General features: G+C 39.3%; 1 protein-coding gene across 1 annotated transcript in view; it reads right to left on the bottom strand.

Annotated features, from left to right (window-relative positions):
• Nucleotides 1-25,283, bottom strand: part of hk2 (hexokinase 2) — a 62,611-nt gene extending 37,328 nt beyond the window's left edge. The window contains exons 1-6 of the mRNA XM_048188904.1: nt 25,031-25,283; nt 12,403-12,565; nt 8,093-8,241; nt 2,535-2,654; nt 2,335-2,430; nt 306-405 (exon numbers count right to left, since the gene is read on the bottom strand). Of these exons, the coding sequence (XP_048044861.1) occupies nt 306-405; nt 2,335-2,430; nt 2,535-2,654; nt 8,093-8,241; nt 12,403-12,565; nt 25,031-25,093 (691 nt within the window). The 5' untranslated portion in view covers nt 25,094-25,283. The remainder of the gene's footprint in view (nt 1-305; nt 406-2,334; nt 2,431-2,534; nt 2,655-8,092; nt 8,242-12,402; nt 12,566-25,030) is intronic.
• Between the last annotated feature and the right edge of the window lie 2,554 nt (nt 25,284-27,837).

The following is a 27,837-nucleotide window of genomic DNA, read 5'->3' as shown; positions in this document are numbered from 1 at the left end:
AATTAATCAAAACAATTAGTTCGTTAAGTGGAGTGTGAGGATTATAATTGTCAAGATGCCGCCAAAAATTATTTTGTTAGGCCATAATAATAGGCCTGAACAGGCTATAAAATGTGTCCTTTAGTATTCCGTCAGCCAATAACCTAAACAAATGAAATGACAGAACAAAAGGTCTGTGTCTGAATAAAGCAACTTTCATTCACACCAAGCAGATTATTTGCCTGACAATAATTGCTGACACCCTGACTGATATTCTAGCTGAGATCAGTGGGAAATATGAGCGCAAAAGTAAGACAGTGACTCACCAACAATGAGACCAATCTCACAGTTATGGTCATCATAGCCGCAGGTCATCATGGTGCCAACGGTGTCATTGATCACAGCAACAATGTCAATGTCAAAGTCCTACAGAGAGAAAAATTAAATGATGGGACTTGATTGGCATCTGAAAAAAGCCAAAAAATCTATAAAAGGTAAAATAAAGCAATGATGTATGCGAAGCTATATGTTGCAGCAATTTTAATGGGTTAAAGGGTGAATTTAAAACGAAAATGGACTTGAAGGGTTGGCTGGTTATCATGACTCAGTTAAACCCTGCTGGTAGGTTTTGTAACTACATCTTGGAGGTAAAAAAAAATCTTATTAATTATAACAATAATAATAACAATGACGACATTTATAAATGTTGGTTAAAAAAAACTGTATGCAGAAATGAGTGCTCAAGAACAATATTTAAGTTGTTTGCTACATCTACAGTAGGGGTGTAACAGTTCACATTACTCACGGTTTCTACCACGGTTTAATGGTCACTGTTTCAGTATGATTCGGTATGTGCTATGTTCAGGGGAAAATAGGACTACTTTCAAATAAAAATAAAGAAATTAAGAAGAAATAATCAAACTACAAGGAATATAAATACAATAGAGCAAAGATACAAATAAACTTGTTTTTTATGTAGGTCTAACAGTAGTTTTCAGGCACAGAAATTGAATAAATTAATCAAATGTAAAATAACACTGCACATAATCTTCACTGTATAAATTAAATAAAGATTAATCCTTGATAAAGTTACAAAAGTTATTCAGTCAAGAGCAGCGAGTGATTGTTTTTGTCTTTTGTTGTTTGATTAACATTAAAAACACAGACAGCGGCAGGAATATTAGGTTGCTGTCACTTTAAGGCGTAATGCACGGATTCAGTACTGATACTGTATACATGCATTGTCTCTCTCGACTATTTACATTCATTTATGACATAATTTACTATATTTGTATGTCAAAACGGGAATGTTGGCATGATTTGTGCGTGTCATTTTTAACTAGGCTATTATTTTATTGCGGTTATGTATCAGCCAACTTTGCATGTGTGGATGATACCACAAAAGACCATTTTGCAAAAAAAGTAAATAAGCAAACAAATAAATAAATAAATAAATAAACCTCATGAGACCCCGCTAAACAGTTCACACTTCAACCCAGCCAAACTGAAGAAATAGTATTAAAATAGTATTAAAATGTGAAATGGTATTACAATTTAAAATAATTATGCTCTATTTTAACATATTTTTAAAATGTAATTTATTCCTGTGAAGCAAAGCTGCATTTTCAGCATCATTACTCAAGGCTTCAGTGTCACATGATCCTTCAGAAATCATTATAATATTCTGATTTGATGCTTAAGAATGCTAATTTATTTATTATTATCAATGTTGAAAACAATTTTTTTTTTTTTGTGGAAACTGTGATACATTTTTTAAAAGAACAACATTTATTTGAAACAGTAAAGTCTTTCAGTGTTACAAAAAAATTCAGTTATTTTTGATTAACTTAACGCATCCTTGTTGAATATAGTAAAGGATTAATTTCTTTCAGAAAAAAATCCCAACCCCAAACTTTTGAATGGTAGTGTATATGCTACCAATGAGTATTTGCATCTATCAATGGATTCAGTTGATAATCCTTTTTTAATTGAAAGTAGAAGCACAATTATATATATTCTGCCTTACAGACATTTTAAGCATCGTTAGGACTGTACAAGAAAGACTATGGCCCAGTCCCAAATGCCACCCTAAACACCATCTTCCTATGAATCCAAAGGTGTGTATCAAGAGCGCATATTGACCCCAAAGGGGGCGTTTGCGAGCAGCCTTCTGAAACCTAAAATGATAAATGAGACACCCAACGGTCTTGTGGACTTCACGTCACATGCATGCAGTGGCCATTGTAAGTAAGTGCATATGAGTGTGTAGGTGCGTAAGTGTGCTATTTAGGACAGGGCCTATTAAACCAGTGGCTTTAGCATATAAAAGCATGACACACTGACTCATACACTCACCCCTCTCTTCTTGATGGCTTTTCTCAAAAGGCCCACAACATCTCTCCCCTCCACTCCACTCGCCTTAAATCCTTTGGTCCATGACACCAGAAAACTCTGTACAGAAATAAGGGCAACCATGGAAACATGGCATTCTCTGTGAAGAGCTGCTGATTTTAGTGTTTTCTTCCCCCTTTAATATTTTCCCTTTCTCATCTCACCTCATCTAGTTTGGTCTGCTGGCATGGAAATGAAAAGGTAAAGCCTAGTGGCAGCTTCCTCTCTTTGATGCCCATTTTTTCAAGGAAATTGGACAAGCATTCAGCTATGTGATCGAAGAGCTGGAAAAGAAAATAAAAAAAGAAAGGATTAATTTTAAAACTGATTTAAATACATTGCATAGCTTAGATTAAAGGGTTAGTTCACCCAAAAATGAAAATTCTGTCATTAATAACTCACCCTCATGTCGTTCCAAACTCATAAGGATTTTGTTCATCTTTATAACACAAATTAAGATATTTTTGATGAAATCTGAGAGCTTTCTGTCCCTCTGTTGACAGCTACACAACTACCACTTTGACGCTTCAAAAAGTTCATAAAGAGATCGTAAAACTAATCCATATGAATTGAGCTGTTCAGTCCATATTTTCTGAAGAGACTGTGTCACTTTATTAGCCTGGATGCCAGCCGAACTTAGCCCCGCCCACAACATTTTGAGGTCGGGGAGTTCGGTCTGGACTCGATCCGTAGAGGAGTAATTATGCCCGAACAGAAACTGTTCGGACCAATCACATTGTCAGGGCGATGATTGACAGATTATCACCAGAAACGTAATCAGCCACGTCATCAAAGAGCGCTTGGGGATTTGGATTGACAAGCGATCTAACCAATCAGAACGCCGCATCCGCCATTTTGTCCGACAAAGCAGTCAGGGGTTAGAAGATTAACCTCGGTGGAGTTAAACTTGAAAAATTGTGCATATTGACGTCTTTCCGCGTTTGAAACAACATTCATTCTCATGTTCATTCATGTTTATTTGATGCTATAAATGGACTAGTAGAAAGAGATGATCGGTTCACGAGCCTCTGAGGCGCTACAGCAATCTGTCACGATCATGGTCACAACCCATTAAAGAGTCACAAAACGTTTTTTATTGTTTGAATTTTTTTAATAACTACACAGTTTGAAAGCTGGGACTTTGTTTAATATCATAAGTGCTGGGACTTTGTTTAATATCATAAGTAACCTGCTCTGTCTCGTCTGTCGATGTGTTGTCAGTTTCCTCTTTGCTCCGCGATGTATTTTCCACTCTGTGTGGCGTGACAGCGCCACGGCTTGTCGGACAAAGCAACAGTAACTAAGGGGGGCGGGTCTTTGCGAAAGGTCAATTCGTTTACAACAATGATGGCTGTTGAAGAACTGAGATGTGTAGATTCCGCCATCGCGTCCGTTATAGAAGATATCGACAGCGCATTAATTTTAAAAAAGGAACAGAGGACCGCGATCAAGGCATTTGTCGATGGGAAAGATGTCTTTGCCGTCCTTCCTACGGGATTCGGCAAAAGTTTGATTTATCAGCTGGCCCCGATGGTCGCTAAGAAGAGTTCTGTTGACAACTATGCATCGCTCAACATACGTCACTTACTCTGTAGCTCTGATTGGTTGTAGGTCTATCCAATTGAGGTCTTTCCTGGATCGGTTGAAATACGCCCCCATAATCAAAGCCCAATGGAGCAGTATCAGACTCATATTCGAACTAGAATTGAGTATGACCACGTCAGGCTATCACTTTATATGATGAACAGATTAAATTTAGGATTTTATTAACATACAAAACAATGATCAGCGAATATAAACAGAAGCTCAACTGACCCTGCTTGTGCTGCGTAACGCGAGAATGAACCTCATTGGTTCTCGCATGTCAAGCAAACATGCTTAAGCTTCAGTTTACCACAACTGATGTATGAGTTGATGAATGTTTATATGTGAATAAAAGCCTAAATTCAGTATGTTTATCATATAAAGTGATCAGGTCTCTTTAGAAAATTTGGAATAAACCACTCAATTTATATGGATTATTTTTACAATCTCTTTATGAACTTTTTGAAGTGTCAAAGTGTCAGTTGCGTAGCTGTCAATGGAGGAAAGCTCTTAGATTTCATCAAAAAGATCTTCATTTCTGTTCCGAAGCTGAATGAAAGTCTTACAGGTTTGGAATGGCATGAGGGTGAGTAAATGATGACAGAATTTTCCCTTTTGGGTAATCTATCCCTTTAAGGATCTGTTACAGTCAAAAGTGACCTTTGCAAATATGTCTAAATGTAGCCCAATATGTTCAATAGCTAACTAATTAGGTGGATAAAAAGTCTATGTACAAGAACCAAGGCAATCTTTCAAAGCGCAAGTTAGTCCAAAGGTGTCATAAGCACAGTATAATGGTTTTGAGATGAAAAGCTCTTCATATTTAAGTAAAAAGGAAACAAGCCTCAGAGAAGCTCTTGAAAGTGAAAAGTTCCCATGTGAAAATCTATTGGGTACAGACAATCAATAAGTTGTGCAGACTCCTCATGGTCCTATGGTCATACATTCCATTTTGAAATTACAAAGCCATAATGCCATGGAGTGTGAGGAGCCAGGTGCATCATCTTCTGCCAGCTGGGTTCCAACTGTACCTTTCCCCTCCTGGTCATGCTCTCTTATAAAGGACTCTTGTGACTGAAACGGTGAACTGCCAAAACTAACACAGAAAAGTAGGGATGAAGTATGTCGGGAAACATTGGTTTGGTCTTTCACCAGATATGTTTCAGTTCCCAGCTACCTAAGAGACACGTTTCTGCATTTTTCATTCAACACAACAATTCATTTATTTAGTTTTTAGCTTTTTTTTTTTTGGCAATTTATATGATTAATATGATGAAAGGTTTGTTGTAGTATCTCAAGCTGCTTTATATTGTTTGCTAAACCAATAATATACAAATGACTGCATTTTATCATGGAAATAAGATTTTTTTTGCATAACAGCATATTTATAAAAAATAAAACATAAGAACAAAACAAATTGACATGTCTATTTTATATATTTAGGACTGAACCATATGAAATGTGTTTAAATAAGAGTGTTAAAGAATATTCATTATGTGCATTAAAATGATTTTCTTATGACGCACATTCATTTGGCCTTTGTCTTTGTCTAAGGTAATTTCATGCAGACATATGGTGTTTTGCACTGCAAGTGAGAAGAACAAAAGTATTCAATACATCTTACCTATTTTAAGATGAAATATGAGAAATGTTAAAACCTTTAATAAATTCACATAAATACATTTCTACATCTTTACAATCAGACTGAAAAAGAGGACAGAGTTAATGCAGTCAACTTTGCAATTTGCAATTACGCACCCATTATATGTGTTTGTACTGTCAAATACTTAATTGTGGTTGACTTTGATGTTCTTGACTATAAGACAAAGTTAATTATAATGCATAATTAAAAATATTTTTCAAACAGGCCCAGAGATAAAAAAAAAAAAAACAGATGCTTTGTTTGTTATGGTTAAATGGTTAAATGTTCATGTGCAGAGATACAGTGTGTGCAGAATTATTAGGCAAGTTGATTTTCTGATCATATTTTTTTCCCAAGCACATTTTACCAATTCCAATCCACATCAATCTTAATAACTACTATTAATATTGTTTTTAATCATTTATAAGTGATATATAATTGTTCATGAAGGCTGGAAATGAAAAATGCCTTATATTTAGGTGTGCAGAATTATTAGGCAGGTTTTCTTTTACAGGCAAAATGAGCCAAAAAAGAGATTTAACTCAGACTGAAAAGTCAAAAATTATTAAATACTCATGAGAAGGATGCAATACTAATGCAATATTAGAAATTGCAAAGTTAAAGCATGACCAAGGGACAGCAAAATGCTCATTGGGTCAGCGGGGTCAGACAAAAACAGGTGGAAAAGAAAAGACACATGTTAACTGCAAAATAATTAAGAATTAAGGTGAAGAATTAAGTGTGAAACCATCAGGAAACCCTTTAGTCTCCAGCGCCACCATTTTCCAGAACTGCAACCTACCTGGAGTCTCCAGAAGTGCAAGGTGTTAGGATCTCAGAGACTTAGGTTAGCTAAAGAATCCTAAAAAATGACCCGCACTTAATAAGAATCACAAGCTGAAGTGTTATAAAATACATGAAGACTGGGTTTTTATAGGCCTTATAGACAGACAGCTTGAGAGTGACTCCTGATGGACCAGCACCACATCCTCTTGTACCACTGTTTGAAGAATTTATCCAGAATCTGGCAGTAAGGTGTTTGAGTTCACTTTTAGTCCATCTCTTATCCTGAAATGTCTGTCTTGCAGAGATGGACTAAAAATGATCTTCCAAAACTTACTGCCAGATTCTGGAAGATAAATTCTTCAAACAGTGGTACAAGAGGATGTGGTGCTGGTCCTTCAGGAGTCACTCTCAAGCTGTCTGTTTATAAGGCCTATAAAAACCCAGTCTTCATGTATTTTATAACACTTCAGCTTGTGATTCTTATCAAGTGCGGGTCATTTTTTAGGATTCTTTAGCTAACCTAAGTCTCTGAGATCCTGAGACCTTGCACTTCTGGAGACTCCAGGTAGGTTGCAGTTCTGGAAAATGGTGGCGCTGGAGACTAAAGGGTTCCTGATGGTTTCACACTTAATTCTTAATTATTTTGCAGTTAACATGTGTCTTTTCTTTTCCACCTGTTTTTGTCTGACCCCGCTGACCCAATGAGCATTTTACTGTCCCTTGGTCATGCTTTAACTTTGCAATTTCTAGTATTGCATTAGTATTGCGTCCTTCTCATGAGTATTTAATAATTTTTGACTTTTCAGTCTGAGTTAAATCTCTTTTTTGGCTCATTTTGCCTGTAAAAGAAAACCTGCCTAATAATTCTGCACACCTGAATATAAGGCATTTTTCATTTCCAGCCTTCATGAACAATTATATATCACTTATAAATGATTAAAAACAATATTAATAGTAGTTATTAAGATTGATGTGGATTGGAATTGGTAAAATGTGCTTGGAAAAAAAAATATGATCAGAAAATCAACTTGCCTAATAATTCTGTACACAGTGTACAGAGGCTCTCACTTCGTTCTTAGGTGTTAAAAAGTTCTCAAGCAAAACTTTCAGGTGCATACGCACAATAAATGTTCTTACTCTTGTTTTAATGTTGATGAATGCCGATTACTTACTCTAAATAACACCTAGACCTAGATTGTTGTTAGCCAGATTAGCCAGCCAATTACAGTGCATTCAAGGTACACATTTACATTTTTGTCAGTCTTGATTTCCTTGGGAATCAAACCTGTGATCTCTGCATTGCTAGTGCCATGCTCTGCTACAAAAAACGTTATGTAGAACCTTTACCAGACCAAGCATGTATATCATACAAATCATATTTGTTACTTTGGAATAGGGATAGTTCATCCAAAGATATGACATTTTTTTGAGATGTTATTTTGAAATTTGCCAGTTTTGGTTACCATTGACTTCCATTGTCTAGAAAAACAGAAAATCTTAACTCTCAAAATAGCTTCTTTTATAAAAGAAAGAAAGTCACACAGGTTTTGGAACAAAATAAGCGTGAGTAATTCTTTAGGTGATCTAGCCCTAATAATGAATCAAGATTTCTGCAGCATGATTTCTGCAAAAGAACTTTTACATGAGTACTTTCTGCATGAGATTTTTCAGACACAAGTTTTTAAACAAGATTGTTCACACCCTCCTCACCTCTGTCCCAGTGCCCCTCATGATGTTCTCTGGAATAGCATAGATCTGGTTCTCCATCTCCACATTTTGCTTCCCATTACTGGACACCCTGACAAGCAGAACCCGAAAATTGGTTCCACCCAAGTCCAGGGCAAGGAAGTCACCCGTTTCTACAAACAAATTGAATGTAAATTTATCTTAAGAGAATAGATTAAGAATAAAGACAACATGACAAATAGTCCACATTTTGACAACAAAGTCAAAACATCACAACATACAGTATTTTAGAAAGTGTTCCAATTTATTTTAAGATGTTATTACAGTGTATTTACACAAACAAGTACTGAGCAATATTAATTAACTACTATGTACTTACTATAGGGTTAGTTGCTTGTAATTATGCATAATTTACTATTATTACTATACTAAGTATATGTAACATATAACTATGTCAACTTAAAATACACTGTAACCAAATAAACTTGAAGCATTATGAGAACAAAGTTTAAATGTTATAAAGTTGTGAGGAAGGTAAATCAAAGGGGAGTCTATTGCCAAAACAGCCACACCATAATCCAATGGGAAAGACAATACTTGTCTATTAAACCTACATTAAGCATTATTGTTTCTCAACACTTTATGACATTATTCTTGTAATGTTACAACAGTGTTTAATGTAGCACTAAAATGCCGTCACACTAATCACCTCCTTGTAACTAGATGGTAAGTCTCTGAGCACTGTGTGTGTTGGAGGAATTTGAAATTTTGCAAGCTCACAGCACTTGTTTTTTTAGTACTTTTTATTTCCAAAGACAAAGGGAAATAGGGATTTCGCACAATATGACCTCTTCGGAACTTGTCCTCGCATGCTTTTCTATGCTGAAAACACCTTAAAGGTCTTTCAGAGAGCATGTGTTAAACTCAGGACAGGTGTCTGTCAGCAAAGCCATGACCTTCTGCTTTAACATACAATGTCAGTATAACATCAGGCTTCATGCACCCCACCCTAAGATCTTCAAAACTACATGATAAACATAGCTTTTGCAAACAAAATGTTTAGTGAGAAGTAAGTTACTTAAATCTACAACCATGTCAACAAGAAAAGTATCACTAAGCAAAAGGTGTAGCAAACAGGAACCGCTGAATCAAGCGAGAATAAAGTCCCTGATTAAGCGGGGATGGCAAGCATCCATTTGGACACAAACCCACCTTGGTCTCACAGATCAGTATCGTTCCCTCGGCAACACTTCCTAGCGCCGTTTTGTGGCGCACACCCACATGACTAAATTTCTGTGTGCAGGCATTCTTTTCAGGAATCCGACTACAGTTATTCTTTTCATTCTCTGCTTCAGACATTGTCTCATCCCACATGCAAAGTCAAACACTCTCAGCTGCCAGTGACAGCACTGGGTTGGCGTCAGTCACACTCAAACACATCTAGAGTGACGGGTGATAATAACACACCTGGAGGGCTGGATCAATCATTTCTTCATCTCATCTCAAACAAAAAGGAACAAAGAACAGTTGTGTTCCACAGGATACTCACTATTTGGGTCAAGCTAAAGACAACAATATACCTCACCCATGACTTGACCCACATGGAACCTGATGCCAACAGATTCCCACAGGATATGAACGCTTTTTATTCACAATATTAAACACATTTTCCTGTTTCCTGTTTCATTTTTTCTCATTATAATTAAAATAAGAGTTTTTAATAAATGTTGTTCACATACGAATGGCTTAAAATGTGTTTGGATACTTAAAGGCTGGGCCACACTAAAAGACTTTCAAAATGTGAGAGACCGCAAACATGATGATAAGAAATCATAGATTTAACAGTTTTGTTCCTCTAGTGTGTGGAGTGCCACGATGTGACCAGGAAAGCACACCACACACTAACAGATTGAATTCACAAACAACCAGAGTCCCTTCTGTGAACACGGAAAATCTTGCAAAATCTCTTGCATCAAATGTGACTTTAGAGTAAACAAACACGGCAGACGGCCGGTGTCATGAGAATTCGAGCACCCCCCCAGAAATCGGGTCTCCTTTAGGACCCAGGCAGTAATGCCTGATCAAATATTGTTATCGTGATGTCTTGACTAATTATAACCTATTTCACTATTGTATGATGTTTATTGCACAAACAACATGCTTGAAATATAAAATGAATGCCTATTGCACAATAAAACAAACTGAAAACAGATATTGGATGCAAAAAACATGTCTAATATAATATAAGCTAAGCTAGCAGGCTAATCGGGTAGATGTATGCTATGCTAGTACATATGCTAAATAAAAAAAAAACTGTAAGAACGAGAAATGCTTGAAATACTTGAACCTAGTATATACTAGTATATGAACCACATAATTTTAAAGACATTAATAGGCATTATAACGCATTTTAAACAATATAAATCATAAAATGATTTTACAGGAATTACAATCAGCCGGTAAAAAATATTGCTCATTAAAAGTCAGTTGAACCAGTGGGATCACTCTGGGTCCTAAAGAAGACCCGATTCCTGGGGGGACTCGATTTCTCACCACACCGGCAAGAAGAAATGGCGCTTATAGCGCAAGGACTGCTTTTTACTGAAAATTTGTAGGGGGAAAAGAAAAATGTTTAGATGTCATGAAGACGGTGTGAACATGGACTTTACAAGTGTTCCATCAGCTCACTTTCTGATTAGGTATTGTTTACGTGATAATCTCCAGAGCATGCACATTTTTGTCCTCAGGGTTTCCTCCCACACAACAGCATTTTTGTTCATGTTAAATATTTACGATTCGAGATCGGGGCAGCTCCGAGCAGATTCAGTCACTCTTTACACACCTCACACCATGGGAAAATGTGATAAAATAATCTGTAGGACCATCAAGATAATAGGGACTTTACCTAAGATTATCGGAAGGGAAGAAATCTGTCCAAAATCCCCCCAAATATCTTGTAGTGTATAGTGGGCTTATACACTTATAAAACGTACATGTTATTAAATTCGCCCCAGTTTCATGGCTTAAGCCTAGTCCCAGACTAAAATGTATGTTTGAGCTGTTTTAACTGAAAGCAACTTACACTGACCTATCTTAAAATATGTCAGTGCCATTGTTTTGTCCCAAGAAGATACACACCAGTAATTTTTTTTTCTAAGGCATGTTTATAAAAGCTACTTAAATGTTCTAATTGAACTAAAGCCTAATCCTGGCTTAATCTGTGAAACCAGGTCTAGATATCACAATATCAAGAATAACATTTTTAGCAAAACATTTCACAAAAATATGTTTGTTGAGGTTGAAATTACAACACGATGCACTGTTAAAAAACAAAAGGTATTTGGGCACCTTGTTTTGTACTATACTACTGTTTTTTTCTCCATTTTAACACCTGTTTGCCACCTGATGTCACCTGTTGGAGTTTGGGTTCCTTGCCGCTGTCGCCTTTGGCTTGCTTAGTTGGGGACACTTGACATTTGATATTCAACAGTGTTTTGATCTGCCTGCATTGACACCATTGTATGCGAACTGAACTGAGCTGGATGATGACATCACTGTTTATTCCAGTACTGATATAGATAAGTTAACTAAATTAATAACTATTAACGAATCAGAATGAATCAATACTGAATTTACTTAAGATGGATACTGATATCATTTTCTTTAAGAGCTGCTGTGCAGCCAAAATTATATACCAGTTATCACTGTAAAGCTGCTTTGACACAATCTGCATTGTAAAAATCGCTATATAAATAAAGGTGACTTGATTTGACTGAAGACTGAAGTAATGATGCAAAAAATTCAATACATTTTAAAATGTATTAAAATAGAAAACTTGGTATACTTGGTAAAATATAACTTGGTATACATGGGAAATTTGTAAAATAGAAAACCCTTGGTGAGCATAAGAGACCTCTTTCAAATCCTTAAAAATGATCTTACTCACCCCAAGGTTTTGAAAGGTACCCGTGGCTACTCCGCTAAGACATCTATGTGCACTTGAGGAGAACAGACTTCATACATGTAAAGACGACTTTGAGGTCATTTGGTCAAATGTCAAAGGAAAAGTCAAGTCTGTTCTGAGAAAATCTCTTGCATTGTATGTTTGCAAGTGTTGCTTGCTTGGTTTTTTTCTTCTTTTAAAATGCATTGAAATTCAATTCAGCTGAATTAAGGCACTTTTTGAAAATTGGGCTAAAAGTGGCCTATTTTACCTGAATTCATACTACATTTCTAAGTGCGTTTTAAGTCTTTTTGGGATTGTAAAAAGCTAATCTTGAATGTCTTAGTCTATTCTGATGATGTCACCCCTCCCAAAGTCTAATTCTCATTACCTGTGCCATCAGGTGTGGAGCGGACGAAGGTGGGGAGCATCTTGACAGCTGCAGTTGGGTTAGTGTCTCTGCCTAGCCCTTTATCCATCTCTTTCCTGAACCTCCTGGAGACATCCATCAGGTTCTCATCAGACAGTCGCATGTGGTACAGGTACTTATCCACCTGAAAAAAACAAATGAAGGGTGAAAATTCACTACATTTTCATTTCATTTTTCTGGAGTTTTTCTTTTTTTAAATAGATCTAATTAAATAATTGACTTCTACTGAACAACACAGAATTACTGGTTTCTGCATATTCATACCCTTTTTATTATTAGTAAAGTTTTTGACAAATATCATTAATACACATTCTCATATAAATGTACAACATGATTTGGGGTATGATCATAATTGCAAACCACATTCATATTATTTGCAGAGTGACATTAACTCTCCACAAATTTTCTGCAAGCACTGAATAGCCAGGGTTTAAAAAAAAAAAATAATAATAATAATAATAATAATTTCATAGAGCACTCAAAAAAAAGCAATTTCTAACTCATGAAATATTTTAGGTATGAGCATATTCACAGGATTGGAAATCATTTTAGGTATGAGCATATTTACCAGGCCTGGAAATTGAAACCTTAGAGGAGTAGTTCACTTTCAAATTAAACTTTCCTGATAATTTACTCACCCCCATGTCATCCAAGATGTTTATGTCTTTCTTTCTTCAGTCGAAAAGAAATTAAGGTTTTTGATGAAAACATTCCAGGATTTTTCTCTATATGGTGGACTTCAATGGCCTGGACTTCAACAGTTGAAGGTCAAAATTAGTTTCAGTGCAGCTTCAAAGCATTCTACGCGATCCCAGACAAGAAATGAGGGTCTTATCTAGAGAAACCATCACTCATTTTCTTAAAAATAAATAAATAAATTAAATAAGTTTTAACAATAAATGCTCATCTTGAACGAGGGCTGCGTTCCAGTTTGTTTTTTAAATAACCTTCCCTCGCTAATTTCCCTCAGTCTCGTTGACTCGGATGTACGTCATTGCTTACGTTGCACGAGTGCCCACTACTGGCGGAACTTTGCAATGGGCTGAACTGGAGCGTCCTAAGCCCTTGATCACTTGGAATCTGCAATGGAGCTGATTTATTATTTATTTTTTTCCCTTACAAAATTGTTTAATACAGCATTCTATATGTATATATGTGTGTTTTAAATGTTTAAAAAATAATTAATATATAATTGAGTTGTTTGTGGTGGGGTAAATTAAACGCGATATGCGGTGATGTCATAATCGTGTTGCATTGTGGGTTATGGAGCTGCCTGAAGTGTACATATGAAGTAGACTCGCTCCCTCGGTCAAAATCGAGGGAGCGAGGGTCTGTCCATATAAACTTCCCTCGTCCACTTCACGAAGTGGAACGCACTTCAAAATGGTGGCAGGGATTCCCCTGAGGGGAAGTGTTTAGGGAAGTTCACGAGTGCGTGTCTAAAACTGGAGTGGAACGCAGCCTAGCTCTCTTCTTCTTCTTCTCTTTTTGAATTCCAGCAGTGTAGACACTGCTAAGTGTATTACTGCCCTCCACAGGTCAACGTTTGAACTAATTGTTATATACTTGCACTAGAATACTATATATGACAATTTAGTTCAAACTTTGACCTGAGGAGGGCAGTAATACACTTAGCAGTGTCTACACTGCCGGAATTCAAATAGAGAAGAAAAAGAGAGCTAGTTCAAAATGAGGGATTGCTGTAAAATGTAATTTTGACCTTCAACCATTTTGGCTCTATTGAAGTCCACTATATGGAGAAAAATCCTGGAATGTTTTCATCAAAAACCTTAATTTCTTTTCGACTGAAGAAAGAAAGACATGAACATCTTGGATGACATGGGGGTGAGTAAATTATCAGGAAATTTTAATTAGAAAGTGAACTAATCCTTTAAAATGTACTTTTTTTTTTTTTTTTCTAAATAATCAAACGACTATTGTCTATATATGCAGTAAGCACTTCCATTCTGAAAAACAGACTTGATTTTATAAAGCTAAAATACAACAGCATAAAATAGCACATTCAGCCTTACTGATTATATTTTGAACACAAAGTAACTTTCTGTTCAAAATGTAATCAGTAAGGTTGAATGTGCTCTGGCACTGCCAGTCACGAAGACCTGCTTTTCTTTTGCCAATAGTAACCTGAGACCATCCGCTTATTCTTACAGTCCTTATACCAGCTGAAGAATCTTTTACAAGAAAGGGAAGTTGGAATGTCCCGCACTCGATTTCACTCAAAAGGTCAAATGGTGACTTCAAGAGAAGCTCTCAAAAGCCGTTATAATGGATGAAGAAAGAGCCTCTTCAGGCAACATCCTTTCAGATTGTAAAACAAATCTCTGAGGTCTGTGGCAGCATATTTAATGATTGACAGTGGAACTAGTTTTGTTCACAATTTTAGCTGAATAATGTTTCAATTCTCTGTTAAAGTTCACCTTGGTGAATAGCATAAACAGATCACAGATACTAAAGCACACTTCATACAAATACTATTCCCACAAAAAGCATGCACACAGCATTCACGCATATTCCACGTTAGCAGGAGAAATGACCTTGGTAAACACTGACAACTACTGTGAAATGTGAAGCTGTTTCTAGAATATAACATTTGACACCACAGGGGGACAAAATCATCTTGGTAAACAAATCGAACTACAGTATGTTCCCTAATACACAGGGTTCAACAAGGCTAAAGGCTCCCCTCAAAAACAATGAGCCTGATCCTCTGTGCCTTAAGCCGGGCACACATTTAACGACTAGCTAAAACATTCAAAGACTGTGCCCAACATACAAGTGATTGTTTCCTGCGACTAAAGCCGATTTAAATACTTACACATGGAATTTGAACACCGACTGTAAACGCAGACTGAACACAACTGGCTCTGACTGGACGCGTTTGAGCGCGATCAGTCATAAGTATCAATTTACATTCATAATCGGCCTTACAATCGTTAAGTGTGTCCCCGGCTTTAGTTGAGAGCATAAAAACAAAGGATAATATAGTTTTATGGATTATTTCAGAATTTATGTGAAAAAAGAAGCTTGTTTTGATTAAAAATGAAGTAAACATAAAAGGCAGCCAGGTACAGTAGGGGCAAAAGGACTCTGGAGGCGCTGTTATGATACAGTGTAGAAAAAATGCTATTAATATAGCTAGATACTTTGGAAAATAAAAATGTATACATACACACACACATAAGTCCGGGTTGGTGGTCACCTTGAACTCAAACTTGAACTTCTGTACATACTGTATGTAGTGAACAGCACATTCCAGGGGCCAGTTCATGGCCGGGCCCCTCTCTGTCCGTAACAGCGGACAAAGGTTTGCTACATTTGATTGGATCTTGGTGGACTAACACAAACAAACTGTCCAATGCCATCAGATAAAGATGTAAGGACAACATCCAGACCTCTTAGAGGGCAAGAAGAAGACCTCTTGTACCAAGACTGGGAAGGACAGGACTTCTCATTGGTCCACAAGCAGTTTCTGCCCTTCACCCATCTAGAGACTACTTCCTAAGGTTGGCCACACACCGCCATAAAAATTCCTCGGAGTCGGGACCTTAGCAGCAATGGTTGAAACAAAGAGATACCACAATGATCCATCCGAATCCATTCAAAACTATGTTTGAAAACCTTAGAACTGATGCAAGCTACACATCCATTTCATACTTATTCACAGAAATAAGTATTCTCAGTGACAGCTATTTGTAATACAACATCCGACACAATTTCAGCTGTTAATGTAAAATTGAATGAATGAATGAATGACAGTTCAATCTTTTTCCATCATGTTTTGTCTCTATTTGTTTAGAATATTGCCAAATGTATTCTGGTGGTGGTTTGGAAAGTGAGAAATGCATTGGTAAACTTTAAAGACACTGTAAAGACTTCCAACTTTGTGCTTTATGCAAATGAGTTCCACAGGGGAAAGAAGGGTGGGCCATACTGTGTGTGTCCAGCAGCCAATCACAGCACTCGAATGGAGAAGCGCCAAAATGCAATCTCCTCCTCATCAGAAAGGGATAAAGGTACCCTTTCAACAGACACTCCTTGTTCTGAGTCTGTCCTGCACTGGGATAGACATTAACAGATACACCGTTCTGAGTCTGCCCTTCAAAGGGAGAAGACATAACAGATATAAGGTTCTGAGTCCCGGCTTGCGAAGCTGAGACACTAACAGATATAACACCATTCTTAGCCTCTGGTCCATCCAGAGAGACAACAAAAGTTCCCACGACCTGAGTCTACAGCTTGTGAGGCAGCAACAGAGATGACCACGTTCTGAGCCTCCAGCCAGTGAGGAAAGAGACTTTAACAAACACTACGTTCAGAGTTTCCATCCAGCGAGACAGTAATGACACCTGCAGCAAGGTTAAGCTCAGGAGAGCAAACCTTCAATCCAAGGTACCTTCGTCTGCGTGTTCCAGATTGTTAAGGACCTTCTGCACCTACACCAGGGCCTCATCTGCGTGTTCCAGATTTTAGGACCCTTTGGTGCTCCAGGAGATCAGCATCCCACAGAGCTTCGTGTTCAAGACTGTTGAAACAGATTCTGGCTCCTCTCCCCACTGCATTGTCACCCAGCACAGCCAGTGGAAGACGTCACCGTCATCGGACTCGACCAAGTGGAACGTAAATATCACTTAACCAAACCTCTTTCCAGAGACCTTGGCATTGTTGTATTTTATCAGTATATAAATTCCTAATTCCCATTAGATGATATAGCTGATGTTAGATTAATCTCTTGTTTATTTGTTTGGTGCATAATAAGGTTCTCTACCTTATTATTTTCAGAGAAATAGTTTATCTTTCCATAAGATAGCATAACTCTTCCATAGCCACACCCGACTTAATCACTTGTATTCTATGTAGCTTATGCACTTTATTCCTTTATCATTCATAGTATTCATTTAGTAGTTGTGTTAGTTATTCTTGTTTATCTTTTTGTTAATAAAACTTATTTTATTGCACTTGTGTCTTCCTTGTGCTGATAATACAGAAGAGGCTCTACAAGTTAGCAATATCACCAATCTTTCAGATAAATCAGCTGACCACTTTACATTAATTCCAAATGAATGAAAGCCCCTGTTGAGAGTGTTTTCATACTGCCAAGGTAAAGGACCTTGACTGGTGCCGTGAACTAGGGAAAAAGGAGAAAGTGGTCGTCTGATGTACTCATAACCACACCCTAAGAGACGTGTGATCCTAAAATCACAACGTCATCGGTGACGTGTGTACAAATCCCTTTGCGTCCTTGGATAGACAAAGTAAAAATCACTACAAGTATGTAACAGTACATAGTACTATGATAAACAAGTATATAATTATCACGTTAAGACAGAGATATTTTAATAGCATCTGGTTTAAACTTCAAGAGCAAACACAGCACTGCAATTGGTACGTTTGATTAATTTCTGTGAATCAACAAACTGTCTGCTTTAAAAAAAAAAAAAAAAATCAATTTAAAACACTGATTCAATGATTCATTTGCATCATCATTTTAAATGTTCACAGAAGTCTCTGTGTGCCATTTTTATATTTGAAAAAATTATGAAATATACTTCTTTGTGCTCATTTAGCGAATATCCTGATCATGAATTTAATCAAATGTAATAATATAAAATAAATAATATTATTAGTGTTTGGTTAAAATGAGGGTTCCTATGGGGGAAAAAAACACTCTTTTAAAAAGGTTTTGTTAAGCCTTTTTAGTTTTAAAAAACAAAAACTGAGATGTACATCAGATATAATCAGAAGTATGAGGTTTAAACTATCACCCAGGTGAATTACTCAGTATGTAGTTGACACTTTTAGTCAGAAAAAAGTCAAGTTCAAAAAAATATCCCAGTATTTAGTAGTTAAGAACACTGTTCAATAGGCCAAACATAATGTTGAAAAGGTATTTATTTGAATGAATGTCTTGCCCTGGGGCTATTTCTATTTGAGGATGAACTCAACATCTTTCCAATTACATGCCAATTTCAAAACCAACATCTTGCTTCACCTTCTTTTGACCCCAACGCATGCAAGGACAAACAGCACTTTAACGAGGGTCAGAATGTATTGTGATTATAGCAATACAGAAGAAAAGAGGACCCTTAAGAGTACAGAATACAGGAACTCTTTTCATTTGCACATGATGTTTCAGAACTTGTACGCAAGTCAAGTGTGTAATAATTCAAGGATATGAAGAAGGTCAGAATGTGTGCATTGAATGATCTAAAAGGAATCTGAATCGCAGTGGAGTATTTAATTAGATAGGGATCTTATTCACATTAGCCTCGAAAAGCATTTCGAAGCTTAAAAACAAGTGAGATTCATTTCATTATACCTTTTCTAACTAAACTTTACTTTTCCAAGCCAATATTGAATGACTTGTAATAGGATGAATCAGGTTAATTTTGGACATTTCAACATTTTTAATCTGGGCACGCCTAAGCACTATTGTGTACATTTCTTGCTGAAACATCTAAAAAATTTCACAATGACCAGCCTTCATGGTGAAATGTTTTCTTCTGTAAAACAAAAAGATATTTTGAAAATGTCTCTCTCTCTCTCTCTCTATCTATCTATCTATCTATATATCAGTGGTGTAACTTTGTTTTAAAAAGTGGGTGGGACAGTAATGTGTGTGAGGTGTTTTTTGTGTGTGTGGGGGGGTGTATTTTAATTGTGTCATTACAATTTATTGACATAGACCTCATGTTTAATATGATAGTTTTGTCCTTACATCTACTATAATACAATATAATGTTAGTCTTGAGAGTATTTACATTAGCCATAAATAAGTGGATCCGCAATCAGTGTTAGATTGTCCTGATGGACTAGGGGTAGAACTTTTGTTCAGCGTGCCAGAGGTTCTGAGTTCTAATCCTCCCTCATTTAAATGTATATGTATTTTATTTTTTCTTATTAAAACAAAAAATGTCCATCAGTAATTGTATATCAAAAGCAGGGACACGTTTATGTGTATTTTGTTTGGTCATTTCACCGGAACGAATAGAGTCTCCGCCACAGCGTCAAGTGATAAGACTGAAGCGTTCGTCCGTGTGAAGACTGCACAATGCATGAGCGCAAAGAGAACACCGTTGCACCACTGATAACAGCGGCAATGAGCACTCTATGTGAGTTCCAATACAACACATCCCAGCACCAGATCGCTTATTTCTGTCAGGACCACTATCGTCAAATATGATAGATAATGCATAGAGTTTGTATTGGCGGTATGGTTCTGTTCTGGGCAAGAACTCCCTGCACCTCCATGCAGCTTAGCATGAATAAGAGCAGGGAGAGCAGCAATAAACCCCCTAGGGGAAACAGAACAGGACCAACATATGCAGATATCATTGAATGTCATAATTAACGAACACATATTTCGAGAATTAGTCTGATTAGGGAAATAATAAGACCATCCTGACTGAAGAGAGGAGGAGCTGGGGATGGAGGAGGGTAATTTGCTCCTGAGAATGCAATAGCTGCTGATAATACTGAGGAGCTTATATATAGATGCTGTGATAGGCATCGTATTCCTATAGGTAGACGCAAGTCACCTGGGAGTCAGCTGATGCAAGCTTGACTGACGTGACCTGCCAGAACTGACGCTAACGCTAGATTATTTATGTTACGGTAACTGGTAGAAGGATGAGATACGGATTTCCACAACGACATACACTTTACTTCAAATAACAAAGGCAGGTTACACCAAACATACACAAAGTAAAACAGAGAACCGACAATGAGTGAAGGGAGTGAGTGCAATATAAAGGGAGTGCTGATGATCAAGTCCAGGTGCAGGTGATGAGTGATTATAGGAGATGATGAGGGAAGTGAGTGCAGGTGAAGAAACAGGAGGATCATGGGAAACGTAGTCCAGGGAAACAAGGGATCTGTGACATTACCCCACCCCCCCCTCCCGGTAGGCGTGTCCTCGCGCCGTAGATGGAACAACCGGGAGGGGGGTGGGCACCCTGGAGACCTCATGCCGGTGCAGGGGGAGGAGCAGACTGGAGTGGAGGTCTCCAGGGCGGGTCCAAGAACCATGGCGGGTCAGGGGCCGAGGGCAGCCATGGAGGGTCAGGGGCCGAGGGCAGCCATGGCGGGTCAGGGGCCGAGGGCAGCCATGGCGGGTCAGGGGCCGAGGGCAGCCATGGCGGGTCAGGGGCCGAGGGCAGCCATGGCGGGTCAGGGGCCGAGGGCAGCCATGGCGGGTCAGGGGCCGAGGGCAGCCATGGCGGGTCAGGGGCCGAGGGCAACCATGGCGGGTCAGGGGCCGAGGGCAACCATGGCGGGTCAGGGGCCGAGGGCAGCCATGGCGGGTCAGGGGCCGAGGGCAGCCATGGTGGGTCAGGGGCCTTTAACGAGGCCTTGATGCCGTCGAGCCCAGGCGGCGCTGAAGGATCGGCGGGAGATGGCGGTACCAGCGACCGAAGCGCAGGCGGGGCTCCAGAAGGCCGCAGTTGAGACAAGACAAGAGACAACAAAGTGAACACAGGAGGGAGTGAGGAGGCCAACTGGAACTGAGGGACGGAGCGGAGACGGAGATCTGGGTGAGGTGGCTTGAGGTGGAGGTGCAGTGTGGACACAAATGGGAGGAGGCGGGAGAGGGAGGCAGGGAGGGAAAACAGTTTTAGGGCTGGAGACCAGCGGGGAGACATTTAAAACTAAGTTCATAGTTGGAGCTAGCCTGGATGCCAGCCGAACTTAGCCCCGCCCACAACATTTTGAGGTCGGGGAGTTCGGTCTGGACTCGATCCGTAGAGGAGTAATTATGCCCGAACAGAAACTGTTCGGACCAATCACATTGTCAGGGCGATGATTGACAGATTATCACCAGAAACGTAATCAGCCACGTCATCAAAGAGCGTTTGGAACCAATCAGAACGCCGCATCCGCCATTTTGTCCGACAAAGCAGTCAGGAGTTAGAAGATTAACCTCGGTGGAGTTAAACTTGAAAAATTGTGCATATTGACGTCTTTCCGCGTTTGAAACTACATTCATTCTCATGTTCATTCATGTTTAGTTGATGCTATAAATGGACTAGTAGGAAGAGATGATCGGTTCACGAGCCTCTGAGGCGCTACAGCAATAGGTCACGGTCATGGTCACAACCCATTAAAGAGCCACAAAACGGTTTTTATTGTTTGAATTTTTTTAATAACTACACAGTTTGAAAGCTGGGACTTTGTTTAATATCATAAGTGCTGGGACTTTGTTTAATATCATAAGTAACCTGCTCTGTCTCGTCTGTCGATGTGTTGTCAGTTTCCTCTTTGCTCCGCAATGTATTTTCCACTCTGTGTGGCGTGACAGCGCCACGGCTTGTCGGACAAAGCAACAGTAACTAAGGGGGGCGGGTCTTTGCGAAAGGTCAATTAGTTTACAACAATGATGGCTGTTGGAGAACTGAGATGTGTAGATTCCGCCATCGTGTCCGTTATAGAAGATATCGACAGCGCATTAATTTAAAAAAAGGAACAGAGGACCGCGATCAAGGCATTTGTCGATGGGAAAGATGTCTTTGCCGTCCTTCCTACGGGATTCGGCAAAAGTTTGATTTATCAGCTGGCCCCGATGGTTGACAACTATGCGTCGCTCAACATACGTCACTTACTCTGTAGCTCTGATTGGTTGTCGGTCTATCCAATTGAGGTCTTTCCTGGATCGGTTGAAATACACCCCCATAATCAAAGCCCAATGGAGCAGTATCAGACTCATATTCGAACTAGAATTGAGTATGACCATGTCAGGCTAAGTTGGAGCGGGCTCGTGACAGGCTGGAGCGGCGGCGGCTGGAGCTGAGGGCTCGGCGGCTGAGACTGGAGATACTGGCTCGGCGGCTGAGACTGGAGAAATTAGCTCTGCGGAGACTGGAGAAACTGGCTCGGCAGAGACTGGAGAAATTGCCTCGGTAACAAAGTCAATAAGCCAGGCCGCATCACATGGCGGCTCGTGTGAGGCTGGGGCCTCCTTGGTGAGGGCTGGAGCGGCAGGTTCGTGACAGGCTGGGGCAGCTTTTTTCCTCCTCCTCCGCTTTCTGGACCCAGCGGAAGAGTGTGGGTCCAGCGTGGGACAGGCAGGGAGTTCGCTGGAGGGGTATGCGGAGGAAGATGGAGGCTGACTATCTGGCCTGGCCAGCGAAAAGAAGAAAGAATCCATCATCATCTTATTCTTTTGTGGAAAATCCAGCGGTTTAAAGGTCGGTTCTTCTGTTACGGTAGCTGGTAGAAGGATGAGGCAGATACGGATTTCCACAACGACATACACTTTGCTTCAAATAACAAAGGCAGGTTACACCAAACATACACAAAGTAAAACAGAGAACCGACAATGAGTGAAGGGAGTGAGTGCAATATAAAGGGAGTGCTGATGATCAAGTCCAGGTGCAGGTGATGAGTGATGATAGGAGATGACGAGGGAAGTGAGTGCAGGTGAAGAAACAGGAGGATCATGGGAAACGTAGTCCAGGGAAACAAGGGATCTGTGACAATTTAACACAAACGAACGAATTGCTAATCAACTAGAGATGTTTCTTTTGTATTGTATTGAGGGGGGGAGTTGTTGTTGATTTTTTTACTTCTTTGGGTATTTTCATGGTGAGTAACGAGTTAAAATACAAAAAGTTAAAAGTGCATTTTAAAAAACCTAAAAAAGGTTTTTAAAAGTTGCTTTAGATAAAAACCCAAATGGATTCAGAGGTTTAAAAATTATTCCTAAAGTGTTTGCTGAGTAATATAATTTCCTTTGAGAGCTTGACATATCATGAACAAAACATTTTGAGATGTTAACAGATATGTAGGTTGCACATCAATGAAAACAACAATAGCACTCATTATGTTAATTATTAAGGGGAAAGTGGTTATTTATTTATTTATTTGGTTTTTGGTTTAAAAAGCAAAGTTGAACCAACGTCACGAAAAGTGAGGTATATGCCTTAATTTGGAGAGCTGGCTGCCGTGTCTGGAGAGTATGCGTCATCAATTTCTGAGCTTTTTTTCTGCATTATTCATGAGAATTAAAGGGTTAGTTCACCCAAAAATTAAATTTCTGTCATTGATTACTCACCCTAGACCGAAAGTCTTATGGGTTTGTAACGACATGAGGGTGAGTAATTAATGACAGAATTTTCATTTTTGGATAAACTAACCCCTTATCTCTTTTAGTTCAATCAATGTTCTGTATTATGCATGAGATCACATTACAGCGAAGAATACAAATGTCACAAAATTACATGACACTTTAAACAATTTCATTAAAATATATTTAAGAGATTCTCTACTCTGGCATGGGGAACTTAGCAGTGGTTCTTCATTTCATATTAATAATTTGTGTGTAATTCTTGAATGTCCTATTCAGCATTGTGTATATTTTATCATCTGATCCCAGTGACTGTTACAAATAAAGAGGCAACTTTTACCCACAGTATATTAATTTCATACAGTTTGATGTTTGAACAATGATCCAATTCATCTTGCCATTTGTCAATAACGTATAAGTTACTATGGTAGTTTTAAAATCTTGGCAGACAACTAACCATCCAGTGCAGTTTCATTCACACAGCACTGGTTAACCAAACAAAGGTGAGTTCTGGGTGTCAGTTCGATAATAGAATACATTTGACAGTCTTGTTTATAATCAAACTTTATAAACAGGGCTGTCAGATGTATTCTGCTACTGTATTAACACAGATTATTGTTTTGCCACATAAAAATGATGGCATGTGTAGGAGTACAAGAGCATGAAATATAAATATCTTGGTAAAAAAAAAAAACATCTTGTCATTCCCTGAGTTGGTCTGAATAGTGTGGAGGACATCACAGCAAAAAGAATAAGTCAGATGTCGCAAATTAACTCTTTGTCACAGCTCTTTTTGTGACACTGACTACGTGTCAGAGGTCGCAGATTTAACTGCATGGTTTTGTCATAATGGAATTTACTGAAGTCGCGCGCCGTGGAGGTGACGCACGTGACTAGCAGGGCGCTAGTGTCTCAGGTTACCAGAGCAACACACTCTCCTACGTCGTGGCAGGAAGCGCCACAAAAACTCGCCCAGCTAGTTTATCCAATAACATTTTTACGTTTGTTATCATTTATTTTTATAGACCATGATTTCACACTGGCGGCCAGGCGGTTGTCATATAATACAAATGTATACATGGGCACGAATATCATCGAATGTTATTATTGGTAAAGAGCAGCTCCCAACTCCCAAACCACGTACTTTAAAATGCGGAAACTGTCACTCAGCGGCTGACGCACAGAACTCATGCGGTAAGGGAAACGATGTGGGGAAATTTAGAAAAGGAAATCAATATAACGGAATATTTAATAAATTACAGGAACCCACAGCCTGGTATCGGTATCCTGATATCACCTTGCGCTAAGTGATGTAACAATGACCTCGCTGTCACACACACGTGTAGTAGTTAAAGGATGTGAACGACTTAAAACCAACCAACCAACAAAAAAACGAGCATCGTAACTGACCGATAATGTCCTTCACTCATCCATCGGCCTTATTAAGTCAATATACCATGTGAGATGTCGATAAGCCGGCTTTTAGCGCGAGCCGGCTACAGTACTTACTTTCTGGACGTGGTCATGATGAAGCTCAGTGAAGTAGTATGCCAGTAAATGAGAGGCGATCATCGTCTTCTGTCAACTTGGGGTCTCTTAAACTTCTTAAGTGAGTTGAATGTGATCTGAACTGATTGTAAGTCACTTTGAGTGCGTGCTCATGTTCTTCAAGTTTTCTCAACTCTTTCTTGGATACGCGCTATCCGGTACGATGATGATGATGATGCGAAGTGATGTCACTATTAATTCCACCCACTTCACACAGTAGTAATTTGAGTAGTTTTACGTCACTGAGATTCTTGCCGCTGATTGGACGCAAAGAAGGCGTGTCAGACTTTACAGACTCGAACTCCCCACACAGACTCTCAACCAGCACTAGTATAATGTATGATTGATATAATAAAATGATAATTTTGTATGTTTTATCCAATTTTCTGTACATATGTCAGTTTGATCAAGTCATGAATCCAAAAAGAGATGTTAAAAATGTATGTATTTAAGAATAAAGGAATAAAATACAGTCTAGGTTGCAGCATGAGTAAGTGCTCTTCATCTGAATTAGTAAAAAGTCTAATTTTGTCTGTATGACACAACCTAGTCTTAGACTAATGTAAATGTGCAACTAGGCACGTCTCCATGTATGACACAATACAGCGATTTCATTATGACTTCTTTATTTTTCATAGCAACAGTGTCTTGACTTCAAACCTTGTATTTGTTCATCTACACATTTGGGAGTCTCAGATGTTTTCCATAGCTCAGTCAGACGTGATATGAACTAGGGAGAGTTCAGGGAGAGAATATGACTTATTAAAAACCACGTGACCATCTGTTACAGTCTAAAACAGAGCCATGGAACTTGTTGCCAGATTCTAATTAGAATATTTTTAATTACATGTACTTTGACGTGTCATTATGTTACTGTATTTTATATGGGAAAACAACAAGAGTGCAGTACAAAGGAAATACATTTTTTAAGTGATAGTGTTGTCAGTACAATTTCCTCCTTTCACTGAAGCACACTTTCGAAATACCTGCAACACCACTTTGCCTACTAATTTTGGTTAGTACAATTATAAATTCACAGAATGTCTTTGGAGAGAGCTGGTCCTCTGTTATCTGATTAGCATGGATTGAGTTCCTGACATCCCACAGGCACATTAATGTAAGACAGCAGCTGATCAGATTCCAAACCCACGATGTGCCTCAAAAGTTCACAAATTCATAATTGTGATAACACCTACAGTCTCTTGCATGTACAATTGAAATACATGGGCACACTTTTTGAGTTGTTTTGTGCCATAGAATAAATGTTGGCTTTTTGTTGTATTTAGTCAGTGTGGTCCAGGCTTGGACTTTACATTGATTGTTTGCCGGTTCCCTCCTCCTCCTTCCCTGAGTATAATCCTTTGTTAGGCCTGGTCCCAAATGGCACCCTCAACCCTGGCATTTCGTGACGTAATGCCGCTTTGACTGCCAGGTAAAGTCCTCTGTGTAGCCTGCAGACTTGCCGTCTCAGCTTAAGTGCGCATCGAGGGCACATAGCAGCGGCAAAAAGGGGGGCTCTCGAGCACCCTTCTGAAACCTAAAATGATGAATGGGACACTCTATGGTCTCATGGACTTAACGGACACGCGTACGCGGCAGCCACTGTAAGTCCACAAGACCGAAAGTGCATAGAAGTGTGCCATTTGAGATTCAGACTTAGAGTGGTGCCGAAACCCGAGAGGAAGGAGGAACGGGCTGTCAAAGAGCCCTCGCTGGTGTGGGGAATCTGCAATGCCATCGAGCATGCTGAGTCAGCAGAGTGTGCCACAATGGACGCTCGAGGCAGTGGGTTGGATTGACTTGCCGGGCGGTCGGATGAACTCGCTGCTGTCCGCCTGGGTTGTGGAGAGGCGGCTGAGTCACCGCTGTTTGCCTGAGGCAGGACTTTTCTGCTGTCCGCCATGATGGGGAGGAGCAGGGAACAGGAGACTCGCTGCTGGGCACCCAAAGCCAGAGGAGACATCGCCGTCCACCAGGGGGCGGAGGGATCAGAGAGCCGTCCATCTAGGGGTATCCAGTGCCACCGCCAGGCATTGCGGAGGAACCGGACCCAGATTTTTTTTTTCTTTTTCTTTTTCCTCTGTCCCCTGTCTTGCCTCTGTCCCTCCTCATCCTTCCGTCTCCTTTTCTCTCGCCTCGTCTGTCTTTACCCCCAGATGCTGTGGTCACTGTGAAGGCCCGCACAGTCTCGTGGATGGCACCAGGCTAGCAAAGGGCGATGGGGGTATATGGCAAGCAGGGCGGGGCCGAGAGCCGTGGGAATGGAGCAAGGCTGGTGGCGCGAGTGTTAAAGGGTTAGTTCACCCCAAAATGAAAATTCTGTCATTAATTACTCACCCTCATGTCATTCCACACCCGTAAGACTTTCGTTTATCTTCGGAAGACAAATGAAGATCTTTTTGATGACAGAATGCTGTCAGATTTCCTTCCATTGACTGCCTTTGTAACTACCACTTTGACACTTCAAAAACTTTATAAAGAGATCGGAAAACTAATCCATATGAATTGAGCAGTTTAGTTAAAATTTTCTGAAGAGAATCAATCGCTTGTTATGATGAACAGATTGAATTTAGGCTTTTACTCGCATGTAAATGTAACAGACGTAAACCTCACTCCCCTGATCTCAAGAGGCGCTCTAGCGACTGACACTAGAGATTGCGGTCTTTAGCCTCCTTGTTATTGTGCTCGACTCCCATGCGGGCGGACCCGGGATTGAGTCCCGCTTAGAGCAGGCAGTTCGAACAGGAGAGGTTACATAAACATTGATC

Source organism: Megalobrama amblycephala, linkage group LG4 (assembly GCF_018812025.1).
Source record: "Megalobrama amblycephala isolate DHTTF-2021 linkage group LG4, ASM1881202v1, whole genome shotgun sequence".
In the NCBI taxonomy this organism is placed as follows: domain Eukaryota; kingdom Metazoa; phylum Chordata; class Actinopteri; order Cypriniformes; family Xenocyprididae; genus Megalobrama; species Megalobrama amblycephala.
Note: the sequence above shows the minus strand (reverse complement) of the source record. Positions and strands in the feature narration are given on the sequence as shown.